The 23807-nt window shown below is 39.2% G+C and overlaps 1 protein-coding gene across 1 annotated transcript in view; it reads right to left on the bottom strand.

Moving 5' to 3' along the window:
- Nucleotides 1-23807, bottom strand: part of LOC136098258 (aromatic-L-amino-acid decarboxylase-like) — a 46823-nt gene that overhangs the window by 10806 nt on the left and 12210 nt on the right. Inside the window, exons 4-9 of the mRNA XM_065831507.2 lie at nt 20059-20193; nt 15689-15832; nt 9575-9641; nt 7625-7719; nt 6056-6122; nt 2693-2770 (exon numbers count right to left, since the gene is read on the bottom strand). Coding sequence (XP_065687579.1) covers nt 2693-2770; nt 6056-6122; nt 7625-7719; nt 9575-9641; nt 15689-15832; nt 20059-20193 — 586 coding nt within the window. The remainder of the gene's footprint in view (nt 1-2692; nt 2771-6055; nt 6123-7624; nt 7720-9574; nt 9642-15688; nt 15833-20058; nt 20194-23807) is intronic.

Here is a 23807-nt window from a genome sequence, read left to right as displayed (position 1 = left end):
TGTATCTGGCCAGGAGGAATTGCATTGTGGGAGCGTAAGTGGCGTTCACAACAGAGTGTAAAGCTGCATTCTTCCAGACCGCCACTAGAATCTGACCTAGATCCTGGGTTGCCAGGCAAACTAGTATAATCTTCCTGGTGTGATGTGCAAATCACATAAAATTATAATTAATGACAAAAATAAAGACTTTCCCCTTGGGGGCACACATAATTGCCAGATGGTTATTAAGAGTAATTGCTCACAGATAGAGATATTTTTCTGCTCACTTAAATTCTTGAGTGAGAGAAGAGCAAATTCAAAAATGCTGCTTCATCAGCCTTGTAAACCGTGATGGGAATTCTTAGACCTACTCAGAAAATAAGATCCTGCATGAGACAATTCATGTTTCCAGGAGCGCTGATGTCCCATAAATCACAAAGGAATGAACAGGGATTGTAACAGCCTAGCACCTCTGCAAATTTGGCTAATTTTATTGAAAGCATAAGTGTGTGTTTGATTTAACAGTTTAACTAGAGGCATTTGCATTTGAAAAGTGTAGTCTAGCTCTTTGGAAAATAGATATCAAATGGGAACAGACTGCAGAAAAATTTAGCATCACTAAACTGCTGGTGCTCAAGTGATCTATTGGGAATCATTATGACCAGACTTAATAAAATACTTTCACAGCTTCTGAAGGCAAGACAAAGGCTGAACAACTTATTATCCAACTGGGGAGATAAAGATTGCAGGTCAACTAGGTGGCTTCACTGAAAGCACCTAGTTTTGAGAAAGGTTTGATTTTCTTCTGGTGTTGTTTAACCTTGGGAAGACCTAAGGAGGCCAAGAAGGCTAACAGCTTGTATCAGAAGTAGTGTGGCCAGCAGGATTAGGGAAGGGATTGTCCCCCTGAACTCAGCACTGATAAGGCCACACCTCAAATTCTGTGTTCAGTTTTGGGCCCTTCACTGCAAGAAAGATATTGAGGTGCTGGAGTGCATCCAAAGAAGGGCAACAAAGCTGATGAAGTGCACATCTTATAAGGAGCAGCTGAGGGACCTGGGGTTGTTTATCCTGGAGAAAAGGAGGCTGAGGAGAGACCTTATTGCTCTCTACAACTGCCTGAAAGGAGGTTGTAGTATGGAGGGTGTTGGTCTCTTCTTCCAAGAAGCAAGTGATAGAACAAGAGGAAATGGCCTCAAGTTGTACAAGGGGATATTTAGATTGGGTGTTAGGAAAATGTTCTTCACAGAAAGGGTTGTCAGGCACTGGAACAGGCTGCCCAGGGAAGTGATTGAGTCAACATCCCTGGAGGTGTTTATAAGACATGTAGATGAGGTTCTTGGGACATGGGTTAGAGGTGGACTTGAAAATCCTAGGTTACCAGTTGGACTTTATGATCTTAAAAGTCTTTTCCAATCAAAACTATTCTGATTCTGTGATTCTTAGATCTGCACTGTCAGTAGTCACATGAACATATTTTCACTTAAGTTAAGGTAGAAGTTTTTTTCCTAAATATTTTTCATGTTAAGTAAAAGCTAGTGACTTAAGTACATTTGCCATAACTTGTATTTTTCATTTTATAAAACAAAAAAGCAGTGTACATATATTTTCTTCAGCAATTCTAGTCCTTTGGAGGGTGAACCTCAGCTCCAGAGTTACTACATTTTCCTGTTTATTGCACTGCTCTATATTTGCATTCCTAGAAATGCAGTAAAGGAATAAAAAGCAAAATATCTGCTAGTTCAGAATTAAGCAGCAAGAATGTATTTTTCCCAGGGCTTTTTAGTGAACGATGGAATTCTGGATGGTATTAACTTAAATGTCAATAAGATCATAACCATAGTAGACAGAAAAATACTTGGGATACGCTTCTGAACACAGATCAGCAGCAGCAGTTCTGGGAAAAATAGAAGACTAAAGGGTAAGAGCATCCACTTGTGATTGACCCTCTAGAGAAAGTTATGAGGGAACTTGCACCACATGCTGACACTGCGCTGCTGTGACCTTCTCCACAGTAGATCAGTTATTAACTAAATATGTAAGAACCATCTTTAGGATGGCAAATGCCGCTCTGCAGTTGCCAGGTGTGTGCATGGAGCGACACTAATCCATTAAGGTGATTTGTGCAGGGCCTAAGATTTGTTGGTTCTTTGCCAGCGTTTTGTGAATAGCTTTCGTGAGCATTTTGTACTGGGCAGGCAGTCTGAACATACCTCCCTCTGCAATCACTGTAAGATCACGGGAGCAACCGGATAATGTCCCAGATTGCTTTAATTCAAACCAGAGCAGAGGTATCAAACACAGCTCACTTTTGCTGCGTGGTTTCAGGGAGTGTTTGGTCTTGACAGGGATATTTGAAAAACTGAATCAGAGCTCACATGCATAGATAAGAGAAAAGGTCACAGACCTCAGAAACTCTAAAAACAAACCAGATCCTGAAACCATTCTGGAGAAAGAGATGTTGGCAAAGGCAGGTGAAGGGACTCCATACACAGCAGCCAAAATGTTTATATGACTATCAAAAGATGATTAAGAATTCTCTCAACGCTTCTAAGAAGAGTCAGTGGTAAACGGAAGTAAATGGAAATGGAAGTAAATTCCTAAACAACTTCTGTAGATTTAAGAATTTCAGTTTTGATCATAAATTCTTTTTTCCCATTAAATATTGGCGTGCAAACAAAATAATAACAATCTCACTTAATTACAAAATTACCGGAGTCCTGATGCTGATGCTGCAGGTAAAGAGGTTCCAATTTAAAGACACTTGTTACATCAGATCTTTTTTTCACCCTGTGTAAGAAAGGGAAAGAAAAAAAAAAAAAAGGAATAAAATGTGAAGAAGTGAAGGGCAATTGAATGTGTTTAAACTGGAGTATTTCCTGAGCACAGCCTGTGCCATTTTCAGTGCTTTTCCACAGCTGTGTCATTACTGTACTTACAAGTAGTGAAGTGCAAGGCTCAGCAGGAATAGGCAGCATAACTGCACGACTGCATATTTAAAAACAGACAAGATACAGACACAGAGGATCTTTTTATGGTGATAGACACTCACACCAGAATGTGCGACTAGCTGGAGCAATGTTCATGTTTGCAGTCAACAGAAGTTGCCTTGAAATTACTGCAGTACAAAGCTGTGTGAGAAGAGCTGTGGCTTTGTAGACACGGAGTGCAGATGCACTGAGTCTTTGGAGGTGCTGGATATGATCTGTCTGGCAGCCACTGGTAGGGACAAGCCACCCCCTCCAGACTTGGGCTCCCCTCTTGTACCACTATGCCCTTGGTTGGGTCCAATACATGAGTACTGACTGACATACTACAGCACAAGGTGAAACTGAAGTGTCCTTCCTATTGCCAGCTTGTGGGTGGTGTAACTGACTGAATATCAAAAGCCTTTTAGAAGGAATAAACTACATTTTGCCAGTGGGTGATAGCAAGATTTTGCTGGTTTAATGATTCACTTAGATTTTATCATCTTTAAAGTCTTTTCCAACCAAAATAGTTCCCTGATAGCACATGAAAGATTGACTCACCTCTAGAAATCTTGGTGCTTACAGAAGCAGAAAAAGAAAAAAACAGAAATCAGGAAGGGAGAGACAGGTAGAATAATTCCAAATACTCTCAATAAAAACAATTAATAATGTATTTGTGTGTTGGAAGTATCTGGTGGACAAAAGGAAGAAACTACTATCTGAACACAGGTTTCATTATGGTAGATGTTGTGAACAAACCCTAATTTGTTCTACTGTAATTTATTTGATACATTCATCTACTTTGGTATTTTCATGTTTCAGTAGTTCGTTCCATATACAACTAACCTTCCCAATCAAAAGTTAACACTTGAATCTTGAAAAGAGTAACAGAAGTAGATGATCATTTTCACTCTCTCTGAAAGAAGACACTTTCTCCTATTTCATAATATTCCAGAGCACCAATTAAACAAGTCAGGCAAGACTGACTGGTAGCGTCACGGCACAGTCTCCAAAGGACCCTTGAATTTGAATATGGAAAATATAACCCTCACAGAGTGGTAATCTTAAGTTGCTTTTTTATAGGAAGTTGACTGCTCTTTTCTGTACATTGAGAAGCCTGAGAACGTTTTACAAAAGCTTTATAATGAAATTGCCTCAAAATCCCCAACAGTACCAGTGCTACATCTTGCACTAAGTAGTTAAATAATTAAATTACAGATCTAATGGCTAGGTCATCTTAATTAGCTGGCAGAAAAGAAATGGAAATGTTTATTGGAGAAGGAACTGAGGAGCCTGAGTGATTTAGAAGCCTGTCCATCAATGGGTCTCAGCTTAATGTGATTCTGAAATGGAGTTCACTGTTTACAGAGCTCTTTCTGTCTTAAGACAACACCGTGGTTAATACTTCTCATGGATCCAAAGAGGACTAAGCATTCTTCACAGCTACTTTTTCTCACCAGGTTCCCTAATCATTTATTGTTCCATTTCACCTTTTCAGGCAGCGTTACAGTTGATAAGAGAGGTGAATTTTGGACATGGGTCTTAGACATAGTTGGACAATGGGTTTGGCTTCAAGTCAAAGAGTTTAAGTGTATACTTCATTCTTTATTCAGTGAATAATGCCTTGCTGAAATGGAGCCTGAATGGCTACAATTGTGAAGTTTTGCTTTGAGTGAGGAGACATGATGCAAGGTCTCTAGAGATTCATTGTAATGGAATCATCCTACATGTGAAAATCAACATTTCTGCAATGGCCTATTTAAAGAAAAAAAAAAAAAAAAAGAGAGAGAGAAACAAAAAATACCTTCCCAAGTCTTTCCAGATGGTGTGATTGTCTATACCTTGTCTTCCTGGAAAGCCAGGTAAACCACTTTTAATACAGTTCCACAGGTTCCAGTGGAAAGCAGACTTACCGAGAAATTAAGCTGATAGGAACTAGACTCTGGGCCCTAACTGTCCTACAAACATTGAAGAGAATGATGGTGTATTTTCTCATTTCTGAGTAGCTCCTTTGTTAACTATGTCTTGGAGTGATAAGAAAGAGAAGTGAGACACTACCAATTTTCTCCCTCTTTCCATGTACAGACCAGACAGCTAGTTAGGAGGTACCTATCAACTGGAGTCTTGGGTTAATCACTGTAACTACTGATGAATCAGAATCCAAATGTAAGCCACTTACTCTAAGGAGTACATTGGGAAAATTCTTAAATTCAAAAATGTAATGTATTATCTGAATAATATACATATTTGTGCAAGAGCCAGCTTTTCTAAGGATTTTTAAGAGGTTGAAGGTTAACCAAAGGCAACTGAGAGATCACTGTTCCACATTTCTTCTTTGAAATAAGGTGACATATTTCCGGATGATGTTTTAGAGCCTTAACACTCAGTTTTTCCTTTTTTTTTTTTATTTTTTATTTTTTACAAGTTTTGTTCTATTATAACTGAAATTAACATTTTATTTTGATAAATAGTCTGCATTTACTGAGTAGCTGTTTTGCTAATAATACAATTAGTTACGGCACTGGTAGACACTAGGTTCTAGATGTTACTGTTATTATTACACCTATGATAGTTTGCTTGAAATTATGTCTACTAGTTTCTACTTTGGTGTCTTTTTATATCAAAAAGTCATCTCTACAGTCATCTGGGGAAACTGAAATTCAGTCTCTTTTTGAAAACAAATGCTTTTCATCAGCCAAATCCCAAGCACTTTTAGTAGGCTTTTGAATCAAGGTTCAAACAAGAAGAAATCTTATGGAAAAGAAGAGAAGGCTCTGGCTAGCATGCTCTTCACTGCATATTAACATACTTGATTTAAGTTTTTCATTTATGTCCCAAATGGAGCAAGTATGAACCTGCAGACTTTTCAGGATTTCCCCCTCTCTGGAACATAAGGCAGACCTCAGGCCTATTTTTAACCTCTATTTTTTTGAAACATGGATTAAATGAAAGAGTGAATTTTGTAAATAATTTACAAGAGTTAAAGCTATCCAGAACTCCTCATTTCAATCGAAAAATGTAAATAAATGTCTACTGCTAGGAAGGCAGAATAATTTAACATGGGATTTTTGTCTCCTGTAAAGTTTTCTTTTACTGTCATGCTTAACACATAGTAGAGCAGTCAAAATTCACTAGGAGCCATTTGTGAGGATTAAACATAAATGAATCCGCAAACTGAGAATGAATAAATAAAAACCAAAATTATGAAAGAGAGAAGGATCCATGTGCTAACAATACAAGTTTCTCAAATTGTCTGAGTACACCTTATCTGCAAATGAATTCCCGAATTGGGGCTTTATAGATAATATTCATGCTGACATCACCTTGCTTAATAATTATTGTTATTAAATCTTCATTTATTTGGGTGCTGTAATTCAAGTTAGAAGTGCAGACAGACTATTAGTATTATCAACATATTGAGAATTTGGTAACAGTTATATTTTTTAGATACATATGTTATGGTAAAGTACATATCTGGGTGTAAACTGAAAAGAAGACTGCATACTCAGGAACATCACCTGTGGTTCATATCCCACTTTCCAAAAACAGCTCACTAAGCTTTTGATCTCCAGGAATATTAAACACATACACACAAAACTCATGCTTAGAGACAAATCATATCTTTAGTTCAGAATCTGCATATTGCATTCATTCATAAAACTACAACTGACCAGGAAATTAGTGGTTTGGGTTTTGTTTTTGTGTTTTTTTTTTTACTTTCCTGACAGGGTGTTTTCCTTTAGTAGAAGTCATTTTTTCACCTAAGTCAAAAGAAAAACCAACATAGAATAAGCATTCACAATAGATGTTTATAAATCATGTAACAGGTCCATTTCACTTGATGTGAAAATTATCTTCTGTCTGTCTATCTATCTCACTGTACTATGTAAGGTAGGAAACCTACTCGTGGTTGTTAATTATTTACTCTCGTGACAAATGCTGGCCCAGACAAGGGATGCTGCTTCATCTCCTTCAGGAACCAATAACGATAATTTTAAAAATACTCCCCCACAGAAAATTACAAGCAGCTTCATTTGCTGATTAAAAAAAAAAAAAGGACTCAGAAAGAAATGCTTTATTTGTGAGGGGGTTTTCCCTCCCTTTCCTCATTAGCCACTGCATATCAGTGCTGTGTTTGAACTTCTGGCTTTACCAAACAGCAATATTTTCTCCACTGACATGGAAGACATGGACTTATCTGACTGTCTGAGGGAGCAGCAGGAAATTGAAGTGTTCCTATCTGAGCAACTGAACGCCAAGTAGCTCAGCGAGCGGGGGAAAAGGAGCAGGGGTGCTGTTGGGGGAATATTTCATTTAGTTCTCTTGGTTATTAAACCCTGTCTGTTTGAGATATAGCTACTGGCTGCATCCTATATGATTTCCAGGATGAAAGCAAAATATCAGACATATTGAGCTCATGAGTTTGTTCATCTTTCCTTTTTTTTTTTTCCCCCCCGCGTAATGTAGAGTTAGGGAATTATAAACATGCCTTTTTTGAAAAAACTCGTCTTTCTATTTTGCAAGACTCTGTTGATTCATGACTACTTTCTATTCCAAATTACAAACTTTTACTTTCTGTGGTAACTTGTATATTCCCAGAAAAAAAAAAAAAAAAAAAAAAAAAAGATATAATAGAATATACAGGCAGGCTGCTATAGAAGAAACACTTCATTCACCTCTACTCCATTTAAAAGATGCCTGAATTCAGGGCAGATGAATGCACTCCCAGCATAGGCTGCATCAATATGCATCCAAATATTTTCCTTATTGCCTAAAAATAACAAAACAAAAAAGGTAACTAAAGGGGAAATAAACAGCTGATTAAAAAACCCTTTTAATTTGCATGAAACCAATTACCTGATAGATTTTTCTTTGATGTCATTATTTTCCCAATTTAAAATTAAATTAAGAGATCAAATGTTTCTACCATCTGGGTTTCTAAACAGTATGTTTTACATGTTGATAGATGTGCATGCACATGCTTTTGAACTATCTGCAGCAAACTATTTCAAGGACTGAAACACGTATGCAAAAGCAAGTTTTGGAAGTCTAGGAAAGCGCTAGTTTTGATTAGTCACTGAATGGTTTCTACAAAAATATTTTAGCATATAAGCCTCCCATATATTCTCTCTAATTTTGTATTCACACTCTGCTATACGTCATCTGTATTAATGCACATGGTAAAAATTTTGGTCTCTGAGTTGATGACTGAAGCCCACATAAGATTTTTACACTGGTCACAAAATAATTCTGATGGTTATTTCCACATACATTTCCATATTCAGATCTGCAATTAGGTACCATTTTCATACCGGAATTGGCATTCTTGTGAACTACATTTTATTTATGCATAACTGTCTGGAAAAAGTTACCAAAACATTATTCATAACATCCAGGACATAGGTTTATTTGAGAACATGTTTGAAGTTCAACTGATTATTTATCTTTAGATACACTTGGTTTGAGATATTGCTTTTATTTTATGGGAGTACTGCTCACGTATATTAAGATGAAAATTCACCTGCACGCCAAAAAGCTACCATGAGACTTGTGATTTGAGTAGTACATAAATCTTCTGCTGGTTTCTGCTTCACTAATAAGAAATCATTGAGAGCAAGTGGTGAAACACACAGGATTGGTTGCTGTTCCTAAAAGTATTGGTATCACTATTTTATTAGGTCAGGTCTACAGGAATAACCTGAACAGCAGAACAACCTCTAGCTGCTAAGCAGACTACTAGAAAACTTTTCAGAAAGGAGGACTGAGAGAAACTGAGACTCTGGAGTTTATGCTGAAGGGCAGGAAATCTCCCAGAGCAAGTCACCACCTCACAAACCCCTAATGTTTTAGACCCCACCTGAATAAATTAACAGAACATCAAATCGTTCCATGTTCCTGTGAGGCTGCTTCCAATTGCTTGTAGCTATACATTTCCTGTTCTAAATGTACACTTGACTAGATACGGTGCAGTTCTGTTCCATTGTTATCAGCTAGCAAATGAGCTGTTTTGACCAGGCCTTACCGCAGATCAAAGCTGGCGCAACAGATAGAACAGAAATATTATGAAGAGCCCAGGGCTCAACCACTGTATCAAACACCCTGGTACCTGTCCTGTTTTCTTGCATGAGGAAGGAAATTGGGGAAGGGAGAGGAAGGATTAAGGAGATTACACACGGATTTTTGGAGCATATTTCCCTGCATTTAATGGTCGTTAGATCCAGACAGAAAGGAAACACTTGGTGCAGAGGAACATTGGAGTTCAGCTTGTTCCTGATCTTCACCACTGCCTTAAATGTACTGTTAGGGAAACAGGCTTGAAGAAAAATGTTACAAACTGAAGCACTTACAGTAAGTTCTAACTGATAATGTCCTAACATACACCTTCCAAAAAAAAAAAACCCAAAACAACGAAACCCTTGAGGGTTTTTTGTCCTCTCTACTGTTTAACAGTTTGAGAATGCAAGCTTGCTGTTTGGCCTCATGTTAGAAAGAAAACTGTAACTGAAGATCTCATCTATAAGCAGCCTTACTGGTTTTGGACACTGACACTGCACAATGACTTGGAAATGGCTCAACGTGGCTTAAACTGGTATCTGCAGTTTAAGAAAGTAGCGGTAAAGACTTACAAATAGGACCCAGTTCTAACAGTTTGTCAAAGGAGCAGCAAGGTGTGGTTCCAAGTGTTGCATAGAACTGCAGAGACAAAAAACAAACAAAAAAAAAAAAGACAAACAAACACAAAAAAATAAGTGTTACAGCATAGAAAATTATCAAATAAGAAAAACTGTCTGCAAAGGGAACAATAAACAGAGAGAACAGATTTCATAGGGCAAAATAAAGCAATTTTAGCCAATACCTATCCTTCAGTGGAACTTTTGAGAATCTATTTTCTTTTCCAAAGCTCCCACAAGACAGATGTATATATTTGAACGTTAATATGAAAGTGACCAATAGGTAAAGTAATATAGTCACACTATTATATTCACGCTATGTCTTACGTATGTTCTATGTGTTCCACATGCAAGGTGACCATGTTATAGCAGCTTTATAATAGATAGAATTGTTGAAGTAAATTGTACTATATCTATGCCAGCTGCAGCATATCAGTGTTGATTTGTGAAAGACAGCATAAAGCTCATAGGCCACTTAGATACATTCAAATGAACTAGGCTGGAATGCAGCAAACCCTACCTCTGAATTTAACAGTGCTCAGGTTAGTAGTCTCCACAATCGAGAATCCAGGTTAACATCCATCCAACAGAGGCCTGTCTCAAGCTGGGAGAATAGGGCCCAATTGAGAGCAGCATTTATGCTTGTGCTTAACCACCAGTTAGTATTAATTAAATGAACCTGACTTCAGTACATGCATTACAGCTCCCCTCAGCTGGTGGCCAGATGAAGGGCTGTATATCAGTCACACTTAGAAACTGCTCCTCAATAAATAGAGGTAAATTTAATGCCTCAACATCTTTAATCACCTACAGTATGTGGCATTGTTTTTTGTTGGTGGTGGGGTTTTTGTTTTGTTTTGGTTTTGTTTTCTGATAAAGGAAACTGCATCAGCTTGGATACAACCAAGATGTCTTCATTAGCAAAGATGTCTCTGCTGTCTCTTCCGGCAGAATTCTCCTGTGAAACTTTCTGCTTTGATGCTGAATTGCTCCCCTTAGTGAAGGATCAGTGAATACAGGGAGACAAGGAATAAAGGGGCCTAAGGTGTTTCCTTGGCAATGCGCATATCTTTGTCACCAGAACAAAATAAAATAGCACCAAAGTACTCAACAACAGAAGAAATGGAAAGGCTTTTGAAATCTACAAGCCAGAAAAAGGACCCCTAACACAGTATGTGGACTGTTGCTAACAGCATGACAGAGAATTAACACACCTTTTGAGCTGAGGCCAACCATAAAGATAATAAGATCTAGTTTAAATCTAAGCTGACATGTTTTATGTATACAAATAAATGGAAGACCTGGCACAGGCCATATTAACTCAGACTGAGCCTCTCCTGTCTTTGAAAGCCTGTTAGGCACAGCTAAGCAAACAGAGGAAGAAAAACAACAGTTAAATCATCCTTTTTAAAGGTGTCACTGAATGCATTAAACAGAATGTTTCATTTCTTCTTGCTACACATGGAAAAATGGATAAGGAATGAATATTGATGTGGGGCAAGCTGCATTTTTTTGTTAATGGACCAAAGGTGAGGAAAAAAACACATTTAATTTTTATTTAGTCCACAAAAAAGTGATATAGTGTTGTACTTTAAAATTAACAATAAGATAATCAAGTAGAATCTTATATAGCATATTATGAGCTCGTACCGGGTAACAGAGAAATAAAACAAGCCTTGAGAAACATCTCCACTTCAATAGGTGCAGCACACAGAAGAAACTTCATTTAGGAAGCCTCAGAGATGCTTTGTTTCTCAGTCATAGTCTTCCTATATTGGAAAGCAATTGATGAGATGTGCTTGGACATCCCAAGGGTTGCCTAGTTATAGGCAGGCTAGAAATCTGCATTCTGCACATATGAAAAACACTTTTCATGCTAGTCATCTTCATACTATGTAAAAACAGACACTAAAGGTTAATAAAACGAAGAGGAAAAAAATTACATTTTTAAAAGAGCTTGTCGAAATTTAAGCTTCTTTGTCCTATTTGGCATTTATCCATGACTATAAGCAAGCTTAATCTGCTACTTCTTCTGAAAACAGTTAATAGAAATATAAGTCACACTAGCCCTTTTCAAAATGTTACCACATGAAAGAAAAGAATAAATGGCCATCAGACATGACTTTTCTGAAAAAATTGTGATATATTTTAGACTCTTAAAAAATCCCATTTCTAAAGTTCTTGATTTCTAAAACAGGGTTTTTTTATTCTATTTTTTTCTTCAGTGGAGATAAGTAAAAGCATAGTATTGGTACCATATTATAGCCCTTTATAGATCTATGCAGATCGTGGTCTGTATAAAGATCAATAATAGATCAACAGATCAGTAGATCAAGGTCTAGATAAATACCTGGCTGCAAGACTGGTGTCACAGGCAGAATTTTGTGGTCTTTGGTTGTGGGTCAGTCTACGTGACACCAGGCCTGCTGGTGACAAATGAAGCACACCTGTCTCAAAGTGGGAAAAGGATTGTTGAACAGGAGATAGCGAGGCTCGTTAAAAGAGCTTTAAATTAGATTTGAAGGGGGAAGGGGAGAAGTCCAGGTGCAGCAGAGATGAACCGGGGGATGGCATGCCAAAGTTTGAAGGATGGGGTGCTAGCAAGGTCCTTTGGTCTGCTGTCTCAGTGGAGAGCTGTGTGGCATAATAGCAAAGACACAAGGGTTATAGATGTGTTAGACACAACAGAAGTGCCTAAGAATGGTCACAAAGGAATCAGGGGTTCCCACTGCAAAAACATGGCTGAAGTGCATCTATACCAATGCACACACCATGGGCAACAAACAAGAGGAGCTGGAAGCCACTGTGCAGCAGAAAAACTATGATATAGTTGCCATCACAGAAACATGTTGGGATGACTCACACAACTGAAGTGCTGCAATGGATGGCTATAAACTCTTCAGAAGGGACAGGCAAAGAAGGAGAGGAAGTGGGGTAGCCCTGTGGGTTAGGGAGGTGCTTTGACTGTCTAGAGCTTAATGATGGTGACAAAAGGGTCAAATTTTTATGGTATCATCAGAGGGAAGGCCAATAAAGCAGACATCCTGGTGGGAGTCTGTTACAGATCACCCAACAGGATGAAGAGGCTGTTGAAATATTCTGCAGGCACCTGGAAGAAGTCTTGTGATCATTAGTCCTAGTTCTCATGGAGGACTTCAACTTACCAGATGTCTACTGGAAATACAACACAGCAGAGATGAAACAGTCTAGGAGGCTCCTGGAGAGTATGGAAGACAACTTCTTGACACAACTGGTCAGTGAGCCAATTAGGGAAGGTGCCCCACTAGACCTGTTTTTGTGAATAGAGGAACTCATGGGTAATGTGTTGGTTGGAGGCCACCTTGGGCATATCGATCATTAAATGACTGAGTTTTCTTGGAGAAGTCAGGAAGGTACACAGTAGAACTTTGGACTTCCAAAGAGCAGACTTTGATGTGTTTAAGAGGCTCATTGACAGAGTCCCTTGGAAGGCAGCCCTGAAAGGCAAAGGAGTCCAGAAAGCGTGGTAGCTCTTCAAGAAGGAAATCTTTGAGACGCAGGAGTAGGCTGTCCACATGTGCCAAAAGATGAGCTGGTGGGGAAGAAGATCGGCCTCACTGAACTCAGGAAAATAAATGACCTTTGGAAGGAGGAACACACAACTCAGGAGGACTACAAGGATGTTTGAGGTTATGCAGGGAGAAAATTAGAAGGACTAAAGCTCAACAAGAGCTTAATTTGGCTACTGCTGTAAAAGGAAACAAAAAATGTTTCTATGAAAACATGAATACCAAAAGGAGGGCTGAGGACAATCTTCATGCTTTAGTGGATGTGGGAGAAAATGTAGTGACAGAGGATGAGAGAAAGGCTGAGGTCCTAAATGTCTTCTTTGCTTCAGTCTTTAATAGTAAGACAAGTTGTGCTCAGGTAACCAGCCTCCTGAGCTGGAAGACAGGGATGGGGAGCAAAATGAAGCCCAAATAATCCAAGGAGTAATAGTTAATGACCTGCTACACCACTTAGACACACACGTCTATGGGGCATGATGGGATTCACCCAAGGGTTCTGAGGGAGCTGGCAGAGCTGCTCACCAAGCCACTTGCAAGTAGTCCTGGCCAACCAGGGAGGTCATGGTTGACTGAAATTTGGCAAATGTGACGCCCATCTGAAAAAAAGGTCCAGAAGGAGGATCTGAGGACTTACAGGCCTATCAGGCTGACCTCGGTGCTGGGGAAGGTCATGGACCAGATCATCCTGAGTGACATCATGCGGCTCATACAAGACAATCATCAGGCCCAGTCAGCATAAGTTTATTAAAGGCAGGTCCTGCTTGAAACAACCTGATCTCCTTCAGTGACAAGGTGACCTGCTTAGTGGAGGAGGGAAAAGCTGTGGATGTTGTCTACCTAGACTTCAGTAAAGCCTTTGACACTGTTTCCCACAGCATTCTCCTGGAGAAACTGGCTGCCTCATGGCTTGGACAAGCATACTCTTCGCTGGGTAAAAAGCTGTCTGGATGGCAGGGCTCAAAGAATTGTGGTGAACGGAGTCAAATCCAGTCCACAGCCAGTCACAAGTGGTGTTCCCCGGGATTCAGTATTGGGGCCAGTTCTGTTTAATATCTTTATCAGTGATCTGGATGAGGGGATTGAGTGCACCCTTAGTAAGTTTGCAGATGACACCAAATTGGGTAGAAATGTTGATCTGCTCGAGTGTAGAAAGGAATCTGGACCGGCTGGATCATTGAGCTGAGGCCAGTTGTATGAGGTTTAACAAGGCCAAGTGGTGGGTCCTGCATTTGTGTCACAATTCCATGCAATGCTACAGGCTTGCGAAAGAGTGGCTGGAAAGGGGCCCAGCAGAAAAGCATATGGTGGTGTTGGTCAACAGCCAGATGAATATGAGCCAGCAGTGTGCCCAGGTGGCCAAAAAGGCCAACAGACTTGTATCAGAAAGAGTGAGGTCAGCAGGACCCTGGAAGTTATTGTCCCCCTGTACTCAACATTACTGAGGCCCCACCTCAAATACTGTGTTCAGTTTTGGGCCCCTCACTAAAAGACAGGCATTAAAGTCCTGAAGTGTGTCCAAAGGAGACCAACAATGCTGGTGAGGCGTCTGGAGCACAAGTCTTATGGGGAGCAGTTGAGGGAACTGGGGATTTTAGCTTGGAGAAAAGGAGGCTGTGGGGAAGACCTTACAAGCTCTCTACAACCACCTGAAAGGAGATTGTAGCATGGAGAGTGTTGGTCTCTTCTCCCAAGGAACAAGCGAGAGGAAATGGCTTTAAGTTGCAGCAGTGGAAAAATTAGATGGTGTTCTAAACTGACAGGAGGAGCAGGTCTCATGAATAAGTAAATATTATTTTCAACCAAGTATTTATCATATTAGAACCAAACTTCAGCAATTTATCTAATCTAACACTTTTCTGTGTCAAAAATTGGAGCATCATTAGCTTTACCTACTGAGATATCGTTTGCTTTTGCTGGACTGCTGTGGAAGATGGAATCTCTGGAAAGGAAAGTGGACAGATAACAAGAAATTATACCTTAAAACTTTCACAGCCAGGTTTCCTACAGCTCACCTGTTAGAGATAAGTCATGTACTGAAAAATACCTGTCTGCCAAAGTCTGATCTTATTGGTATTTGGAGTATGTTATGGAGATTGGTTTCTTTGCTAAAGTAGTGAGGAGTAGAAACTACTTTTCCTTGAAAATACTTAAGTTTGAGATAGGCTAAAACCTGAAAACTAAAAACATATATTTGTAAAAGAGGCAGTTTCAAATTCAAGTGTTAAGAGATTATAGCATTGCGGGATTACATACAACTACAAAATTTGCATGCATTTATTCAACTGTTTATATAACTTTAAGTCATTTTAAAAATCATTTTTGCTGAGAAGTGCAACCAGCTACTAAAATCAGTGGCTTATACTTCACAGAAAGGTGTGTGAAGAACACTCATGGAACCTATCCTAGCATTTGAGCTAAGCTGCCTATCGATCCCTGTGTTAGGGATGAGATCATCTACCCATGTCAAATATAGCTTATCAGAAGCAATAAATCCACTGATAAATTAAAATCCAGTACTCACAAAGAAAGGGATAAAACCCGAAGCTTTGTCTTCATCCAAAACTTTCTTTAGGGATGAACCACAAACACTGAATTTATCATCTGAAGAAACTTTTTTAATCTTCACACCACCAATTAATGCAGCCTTTTCCACTGATGAATGAGCCTACAAAGAAATTCACAGGTTTTAAGACAAATACATTTTATTAAAAAGTAAGAAGTTAATTTGTATTTGAAAAGACAATGTAATTTCTTTCAAATGAAGCAAGTACTTGAGATCCTGGGTCTGCTGTCAACACGTAACAGATATGTACACCTCTCTTTCATATAGATAGACAGATAGACAGATACAAGTACATACACATATATATGCATACATACACACACACACACACACACACACACACACACACACACACACACACAAATACACTAACAGAATAAAAGAAATCCTGAAGTATTCTTGAAACCATTGCCATGGTGTCATTCAGGCAAGAGTTCAATTATCCTTACTGAAAGCTTTAATTAACATGTTCACACTTAGCATTGATTAAGAGCTTCAGGATTTGGCTCCAAATCAATCAAAAGCAATGCAGATGGCCAGCTTGCCTAGCAAGTATTAATTTGCTCCCTAGCATATTTTTATGGCATACAGCATTGCTGAACCCTAAAAAAATATACATCATGGTATATTATACATTGAGATATTTTCTTACGCTATCCTTTTTTTAGGTCGTGGCTCAGTCATTCATGCATTTTTGTAGACAGTTAGGGATCGTTCCCAATATGTTATTTGATTTACAACTCATCTTACTTGAACTGTCCTTAAATAATACTTTTTATAACATAAAGTGTCAGTAAATAAAACCCAAAATATCACTAATAAATTATTATGAAATTCTGAAGTACAATATTATAATAACTCAAGAACTCTATTAACAGTGAAAGGTATGCATAGCCACAAAATAATCTCCTTTAGAGCATGACTAAAACCAAACAAAAAAGAGCTATTTCTGCTTCCACACCTTCTACACTTTCATTAATCATAATTAATTTTAAAGAGAAAAATTCCCCATGCTTTCATATCATGACTATTGTCATTCATAATCTCTGTCCTACTCTTGCATGGAGTGCTAGTGCCTCCAAGAGCACTAATTCTATTCTAACTTAGCACAGAATCACAGAAAATATTAAGCCAAAACACAGGTTGAAGAAGACCACGTGAAGATAAAATTTCTTCCTTTCTACTTCACATATCCCTGGAACGGCATATTTTAAAGGCAGCTTGACTACTAACTTGTATCTCAGCAGGGCCTTTTGTGAAAGTACTTTGCCAAACTAATTAGGCAACAGCTTGAGAAAGTGTAGAAGTCTAGACTTGAAACAGAACTGACTTTTTTTGAAGTGAAAAACAATGCATGTACCATAGCAACACCAAACTTCATTCAACTGTACAATGGAAAGAGGTATTTTATAACTGATTTATACAAGAATTATAAATAGCAAACTATAATATTACACTGAGGTTGTTACCCAGTCAGAACCTTGGAATTCCTTCCTCAAGTCTCCAAAATTGTATTAAGGCTCTCTGGTAAGTACAGCCATTCACAAGCTTAAGGTTAAGACTGCCAAGATGCTTTTGCATTAGAACAAATCTTCAGTGACCTGATGCTGCACAGAATGCCTGGTGCTCGTAAAAATACTCAGGAATCTCCCATCATCCTCGAGAAGAGCAAGGAACCGAACAGAAATCATTGAAACGAGTGGGTAGCTACTTAAAGTAGCCAAATAAGCATGTCAAAAAAAACTGATAAAGGAAATGGCCTGAGAAAATTTGAGAATATCAAAAAGCTACTCTGACTTCTGTCCTGGTCCCAAACAGTCAGGTGTCTCCTGTCAGGGGTAAGTGGATGTTCCTTTCAGCTCTGAGGATGTTCCTCTCAGCTCGTACTGAGTGTCCCTTGCAAGAGAAGCCTCAGCCAGGATAGCCCAGGTGCTAAAACCAACAGGGATCCTCTTCTGTTGTCCCCAAATGCCCAAATAGTTATTGGGGAAAGCTCTGTGCTCATTAACACACAGCAAAATAATTTCAATGGGATAAAGATTTTCCCAAAATGCCAAGAAGCTAAAATGATCTCCCAAAATACATGAAATTAAAGTTCAGTTTTCTGCTCTGGTCTCATTATCAGCCAAATTTTACCTCCCTCCTAGTGCATTCTTGCAGTGCTGTGCTCTGTCCGTGCATGGTTTTCTCTCCCTGTACTGGTTTAACTGAAAGCAAGTTAATTTTCTTCATGAAGTTAGAAACTTTTCTTTTTCATAGCTAGCATAGTTGTTGTTTGGATTTGGTTTGAGAATAACAAGATAACACCCTGGGACACTTTCCAGTGTCTTTGAGTTGGAACAAAGAGAATGTAAGAGCTTACTGTTATCTTAATTGTTGTCTGAGAACCAAGGTCTCTGAGCTCTCTGCCTACAGGTTGGAAGCAGCTGGGAAGGGGGCATAGATAGGGCAGAGCTTGGCTGACATCCAGACTGATCAATAAGAATATTCCACGCCATTCGTGTCATGTTTCATACTTAATGAGAGTCAGATTTTCTGGCTAGGGAAACGGAGACCTGTTCTGGTTCTGCTCCATTGTGACTGAGTTCCACTCAGGAGTTTTCCTTTAGCTCGGCCTTTTGCCACCCTGCTGTTCAGCAGAAGCCTTTGGCCCTTTTTGTCTTTTTCTGTCTTTCCCCAGGATCAGCTGTTCAGGACCAGGGTGCTCTCTTCTTGGGAGTAGGTGCCCAGCACAGAGTTCTTGAGGAATTGCACTGAGTATCTTTTATTTTATATTCTGGTTTTGATTTTATATATATAAGTAGTAGTAGTTATATATTAGTATTGTTATTTTATTAAACTGTGTTAATCCACGAGTTTCTCCCTTGTCTTTCAGTTCTCTCAGGTATTTGGGATGGGGGGTGGGGACTGAGAGAGCACATATCATGATTAGATTTCTAATGTGGGTTAAACCGCAACACTCCCGCAAAATGGCTTAGGCTTACTTCCATTTGTGGATTACTGCTTATGAGTCACACAGGTCTGTTCTTAATGCAGAAGGACCGGTGAGCTCTGCAACAATCTGCTTCAAAAGGTCAGCAATATCTTAAGGCAAATCCTCCTGTAAACATAAGATTGTCTGACCTTTGGTGGATAGGAAGGTCTGTCAGTCCTCATTTCAGGTCAGCTACTTACATGGGACAAAAACATGAAAAAAATTGGAAGAATAGAAATATAAGAAGAATAGAAAGAATATAAATAGAAGAATAGAAAAGAGAAGCAACACAGACCTTTAGGTCCCAGAAAAAACAAAAAGGACAAATATCCTCTGTGCTTTTTGAAAACAGTTCTCTCTCCTCACATTTTCTTGTTCTGACTCTTCTCACCCTGCAAGGGTAGGTCCTCTTTGCACCAGCAATGGGCAAGTGCACTTTTAACTTGTTCTCCAGTGCTTTTTAACTTATGTTTAGTATTAAATCAAGGTAAGCCTGAAACTTGGCTGTTTTATTATGCAGAATCAGATATTATTTAAGCTAAACATCAAGGATTAAGGAAATTTCTTCTATCTCATTGACATTTGAATAAGAAAATGTCACAGATATCAAGAGAAGCAACATTGTTTGGCCCTTCAGTAGGATTACGCAGTCAGAAAGGTAAGAGTAGCAGATCTCACAAAACTAAAATTTGCTTTCATTAACAGTAAAAGCCTCTCATGGTCCTGGCCTGCTGAGAATTTAACCTATCTCAGTCTGCTAAATACCACTCACAGTCAGAAATCAAGGACCATATTTTCTGTTTTCTTACAAGATAGCTTAATAGATAACATGGAGTTTTTAGGAGTTGTTTTCTTTAAAAAATAATGATGTTTTGGACTTCTTCAAGTACTGTGACCAACTGGCTTTATATTCATGCACCAGATTTGTCTGTGTGCATGCACCTGCACCCATGGATGCATAGAGGGGAAGAATGTATGTTTATTTTTTTGTCTGTGTTTATGGGAGGAAAATAATATGTCCACACACAGACACACAAGCCTAGACATAACAAAAGATGGTCTAGAGTTACTCAGCACAATCGAAATTAAAACCTTACTCAAGTATATTTACTTCAAACTAGCTCTTTTTATACAGAATCAATACTTCCATAACGCTGACTTCTGGATATTAGTTCTTGGTATTATGGTAGAACAGATGAGGTTCCAGCCTACTTAGGATGTACAGTAAGATTTAAACAAGCAAAACCAAACAGTTACCAGCCCAAAGAGTTTATACTTAATTCACCGGCCTGTTGAGATGGCTGAAATGGTTAAGTATAGACCCCATATCTCCGTGGTTTTGAGAGGTACTCACCTGATCAGATGCATAGGCCACCAGCCTGCCCATGATGTCAGCTTCTGTTAGCTCAGGCTTTTCTGACTGCACCCGTCTGATGGTTTTTGTTCTTGCAGCAAGCAGCGAAATCAGGGTGGCCTCGCTTGCACTTCCCTGTGGGACAAATTGAAGGACGGTTAAAAAGGAAGATATTCCAAAAGAAAGACAGCATTTTCTTCTGTACGAACCTGCAAAGTTGTTAACAGAAACTACATAGGAGAAAACATGCAATCTTATGTTTTTTAAGGATATATGTGACAGCAAGGGAAGAATGTTTGATCTTGGTCTCCTTCCTGATGCCTCTGTCTGCTCTCTTTAATCTCTGTGCTTGTTCAGTTTAGGCAACAGCTTTGTAATCAGTGCCAGAAAGCTGAACTCACAGACTAAAACGTATGTGAAAAGGTTCTCAACACAGCAATTAATCATTTGTTAACCAGTAACAATGGCAGAGTAACTGTTGATTTCTCTTACTCTGGATTTCTGCATAGTTAACTTCCATCAGAATCTGACTGTCAACTTTCGTTTCTGTAAGCATTACCAATTGAAAGAATAAATCCTGTTAGCGACTGCAAACCTAAAGATACAAAAATCCTGTTAGCAATTACTAACCCAAGGATATGTAAATCAGTGGACAAGTTTTGGGTCAGTCTGCTCCTTTAACAAAGATAAGAGTGATTTGAAGAACTCATTATGAGGATCTCCTGTCCTTGCAGTTTGAACATCCTGGAAACTGCACAATTAGTTGAGTTTGTTTAACATATATGTTGGAAGCTATCAGATAGAGTGTCATTTAGATGAACTTTGCTTATTATAAGCTCACTATAATACAAAAAATGGCACCCACAGGAGCAAAGACCCCTGCTCAAGTGAAGACTCTAACTCATGAGCATGCATACTAGAAGAAAATGATTGTGTAACCATATGTAAATTACTCACCAGTACTGGAAAAAGGCATGTAAACCTGGGACAGTACTAACTAAAATCAGAAATATAAATGATGTAAATTCTGTGAAGGTGTGCTAGCTTTGTGGTTTTATCATCTAGCACACAACATTGTTCAATCTCGTAATAAAATAATATCTCAACTCTTTGTGCATATTCAGCTGCTTGCACACCAGGCAAAGAACCCTACTTTTGAGACATTTTCTGGCAACCCAGAAGGGACATGCTGACTGCTTTGCCTGGTTCATCTTCACACGTTTGCTGGGGAGCAGGACACTGTCTGGACTCCAGCACACACCAACGGTGTTTAATCGGGGACTCCAGCGGTTCCAGCTCCACCTCAGTGAGGTAAGCAACACAACTGTGCAATGCCATAGAGATATTGACAGCAGAGAGTAACGAGTAGGATTGGTGAGTAGGAAAATTTCTTTCTGATTTTTTGATTCTCTATATAGCTCTGCATAGGACATTCCATTAAAGAATCACAGCAAGTACTTGAGCTTCTACACGTAGATGCAAGGGAAGATATAAGTATTCTGTGTTCTGGCTTTTGGATTGTGTGTTCTCTCTTCTTAAGCAGCCGAGTATATGAAGTTTTGGCTAAAGAAATCTTTCCTAGGAAACATGGGCTCAACTTCCTCCAACAATATATCGCTTTGTAACAATGGCAGAGTAACTGTTGATTTCTGTTACTCGGGATTTCCTCACATTTGACTTTGATCAGAATCTAACTGTCAACTCTCATTTCTGTCAAGCAACATGCAAAATTTTAACACTTATTTAATATTTAGAGTTACCCTGGGAAGGTCAATTATTGTGGCTGAAAGAGAAAAAAAAAAAAAAACAACACTGAAAAGGCAAAAAAGCTATGATCAAATATGGTTAACTGTATTTCAGAGTCCTAGTTATGTGTGTTTTCTTCAACAAAAACACACAGGTGAAATGAATGATCACACACTATTTCTAAATTGCACTTTGACTTACAAAATACGAGTTTAAATTGTGTCTATGATACTTTATGACAAGAAAGAGAAATTTTTTTTGTATCAATTGATCTGTGAATTTCACAAGAGAATACAAGTTCTTGCAAATTCTTTTTATGATTTTCCTCTAGAAAAGGCAGATGGAATATGCTCTAAGCTGCTCTTTTAAATTATAAGGAACAATTTGTAAACACGCTGTCACGGAGACACCCTAAAGTTAGTTTAGACGGACAACAGGGTCCAAAAAAAACTTTTCTTCAGTAAAGAAAGTGCAGCAGATTAATCCGTGGAAGACGGGATTTTAGCTCTCCAATAGTGACATAAATACAGGTTCGAGTATCAGTCGAGGTAATTATTAAAGGTGCAGCAAATAATAACAATGGGGATCCACAGTATGCATACACGTGGTTCACCAAAAACAATGCCAGAGCCATCCCTGACTCCGGGAAAAATATACACTTGCCTGAATTTGGCAAGGAATTATTAAAGAAAATACACGTGCTTATATTGAAGCATGGAGTAAGCACTCACAGTCCTGCGAGGAATTAAAGAAAATACATGTGCTTATATTGAAGCATAGAGTAAGCACTCGCGATCCTGCGAGGAATGAAAGAAAATTTTATCACTCACCCACGTGGCTCGGTGGGGGGTGGAGTCCCAGTCCCAGGAGATTACCTTAGGCAGCCATCCTGCCTAAGGCGGAGGGCTGTCGGCCGCAGCATCTGGCTCATGCTCCAAGAGGCCCATGCAAGGGGTGGAGCCTCAACGAGAATCCTATTATATATAGCCTGATCAGATCTGACCGTAGGCATTCCAGAAGCTTTTCTGCACCCCCACTCTGGCTGTGGGCACCCAGCAGCTCTGTGGTGCCTCTATGCCTCCACCCCTTCTCTCGCTTCATGACCCTGATCAACAGGTTTCGGAGTTAAAACAGGAGAGCCGGGGGCAGCAGGGGGTGGAGATGTGTCTGCACCTTCCATATCGAAGGAAGGGAGCGGGAGAGAGGGGAGTGTGCATCTGCCACACACGTGTTCATAAATTTCAATGGTTTTGGGTGTTCATATGCAAGATCGACTTTTTAGGTACTTTCAAAGTTGAACAACTGTCATGTGAATCTCCCTCTGCCAGGCACATAACAGTGCAATGAATACAGTTGCTTATATTAATAAGTATGTCTCAGAAATATCCCCAGCATCAACAAGCTAAATTTCATAGATTCATAGAATGTCTTGATTTGGAAGGGACCCACAAGGATTGTCAAGTTCAACTCCTGTCCCTGCACAGGACAACCCCACAATTCACACCATGTATCTGAGGGCGTTGTCCAGTCTCTTCTTGAACGCTGCCAGGCTTGGGGCCACGACATCTCCCTGGGGAGCCTGTTCCAGTGCTCCACCACCCTCTGGGGGAAGAACCTTTTCCTAATGTCTGACCTGAATCTCCCTTCCTCCTGCCATTCCCTTGGGTACTGTTATTGGCCACCAAAGAGAAGAGATTGGTGCCTACCCTTCCTCCTCCCCTTGTGAGGAAGCTGTAGACCACAATGAAGTCTCCCCGTAGTCTCCACTCTTTGGAGTGATGTTTCTTTTCCTGTACCAAAATGCTATACTCCCTCTGCTGAAAACCTGTGTTTACTCACTAATTACAACAAATGTTTAAATATTTGGCAAGTCTTATTTCTCCCTCATGTGGGCCTGATCCTACAGATTTCATACATTAGAATGATCCCAGTGAAGTCATATTTTCTCCTAATACTGCAGTGAACCCATCTATTTATATGAGACAAAGCTGCCCTCACACACA

The sequence above is a fragment of the Patagioenas fasciata genome, chromosome 2, assembly GCF_037038585.1.
Source record: "Patagioenas fasciata isolate bPatFas1 chromosome 2, bPatFas1.hap1, whole genome shotgun sequence".
NCBI classification, from domain to species: domain Eukaryota; kingdom Metazoa; phylum Chordata; class Aves; order Columbiformes; family Columbidae; genus Patagioenas; species Patagioenas fasciata.
Note: the sequence above shows the minus strand (reverse complement) of the source record. Positions and strands in the feature narration are given on the sequence as shown.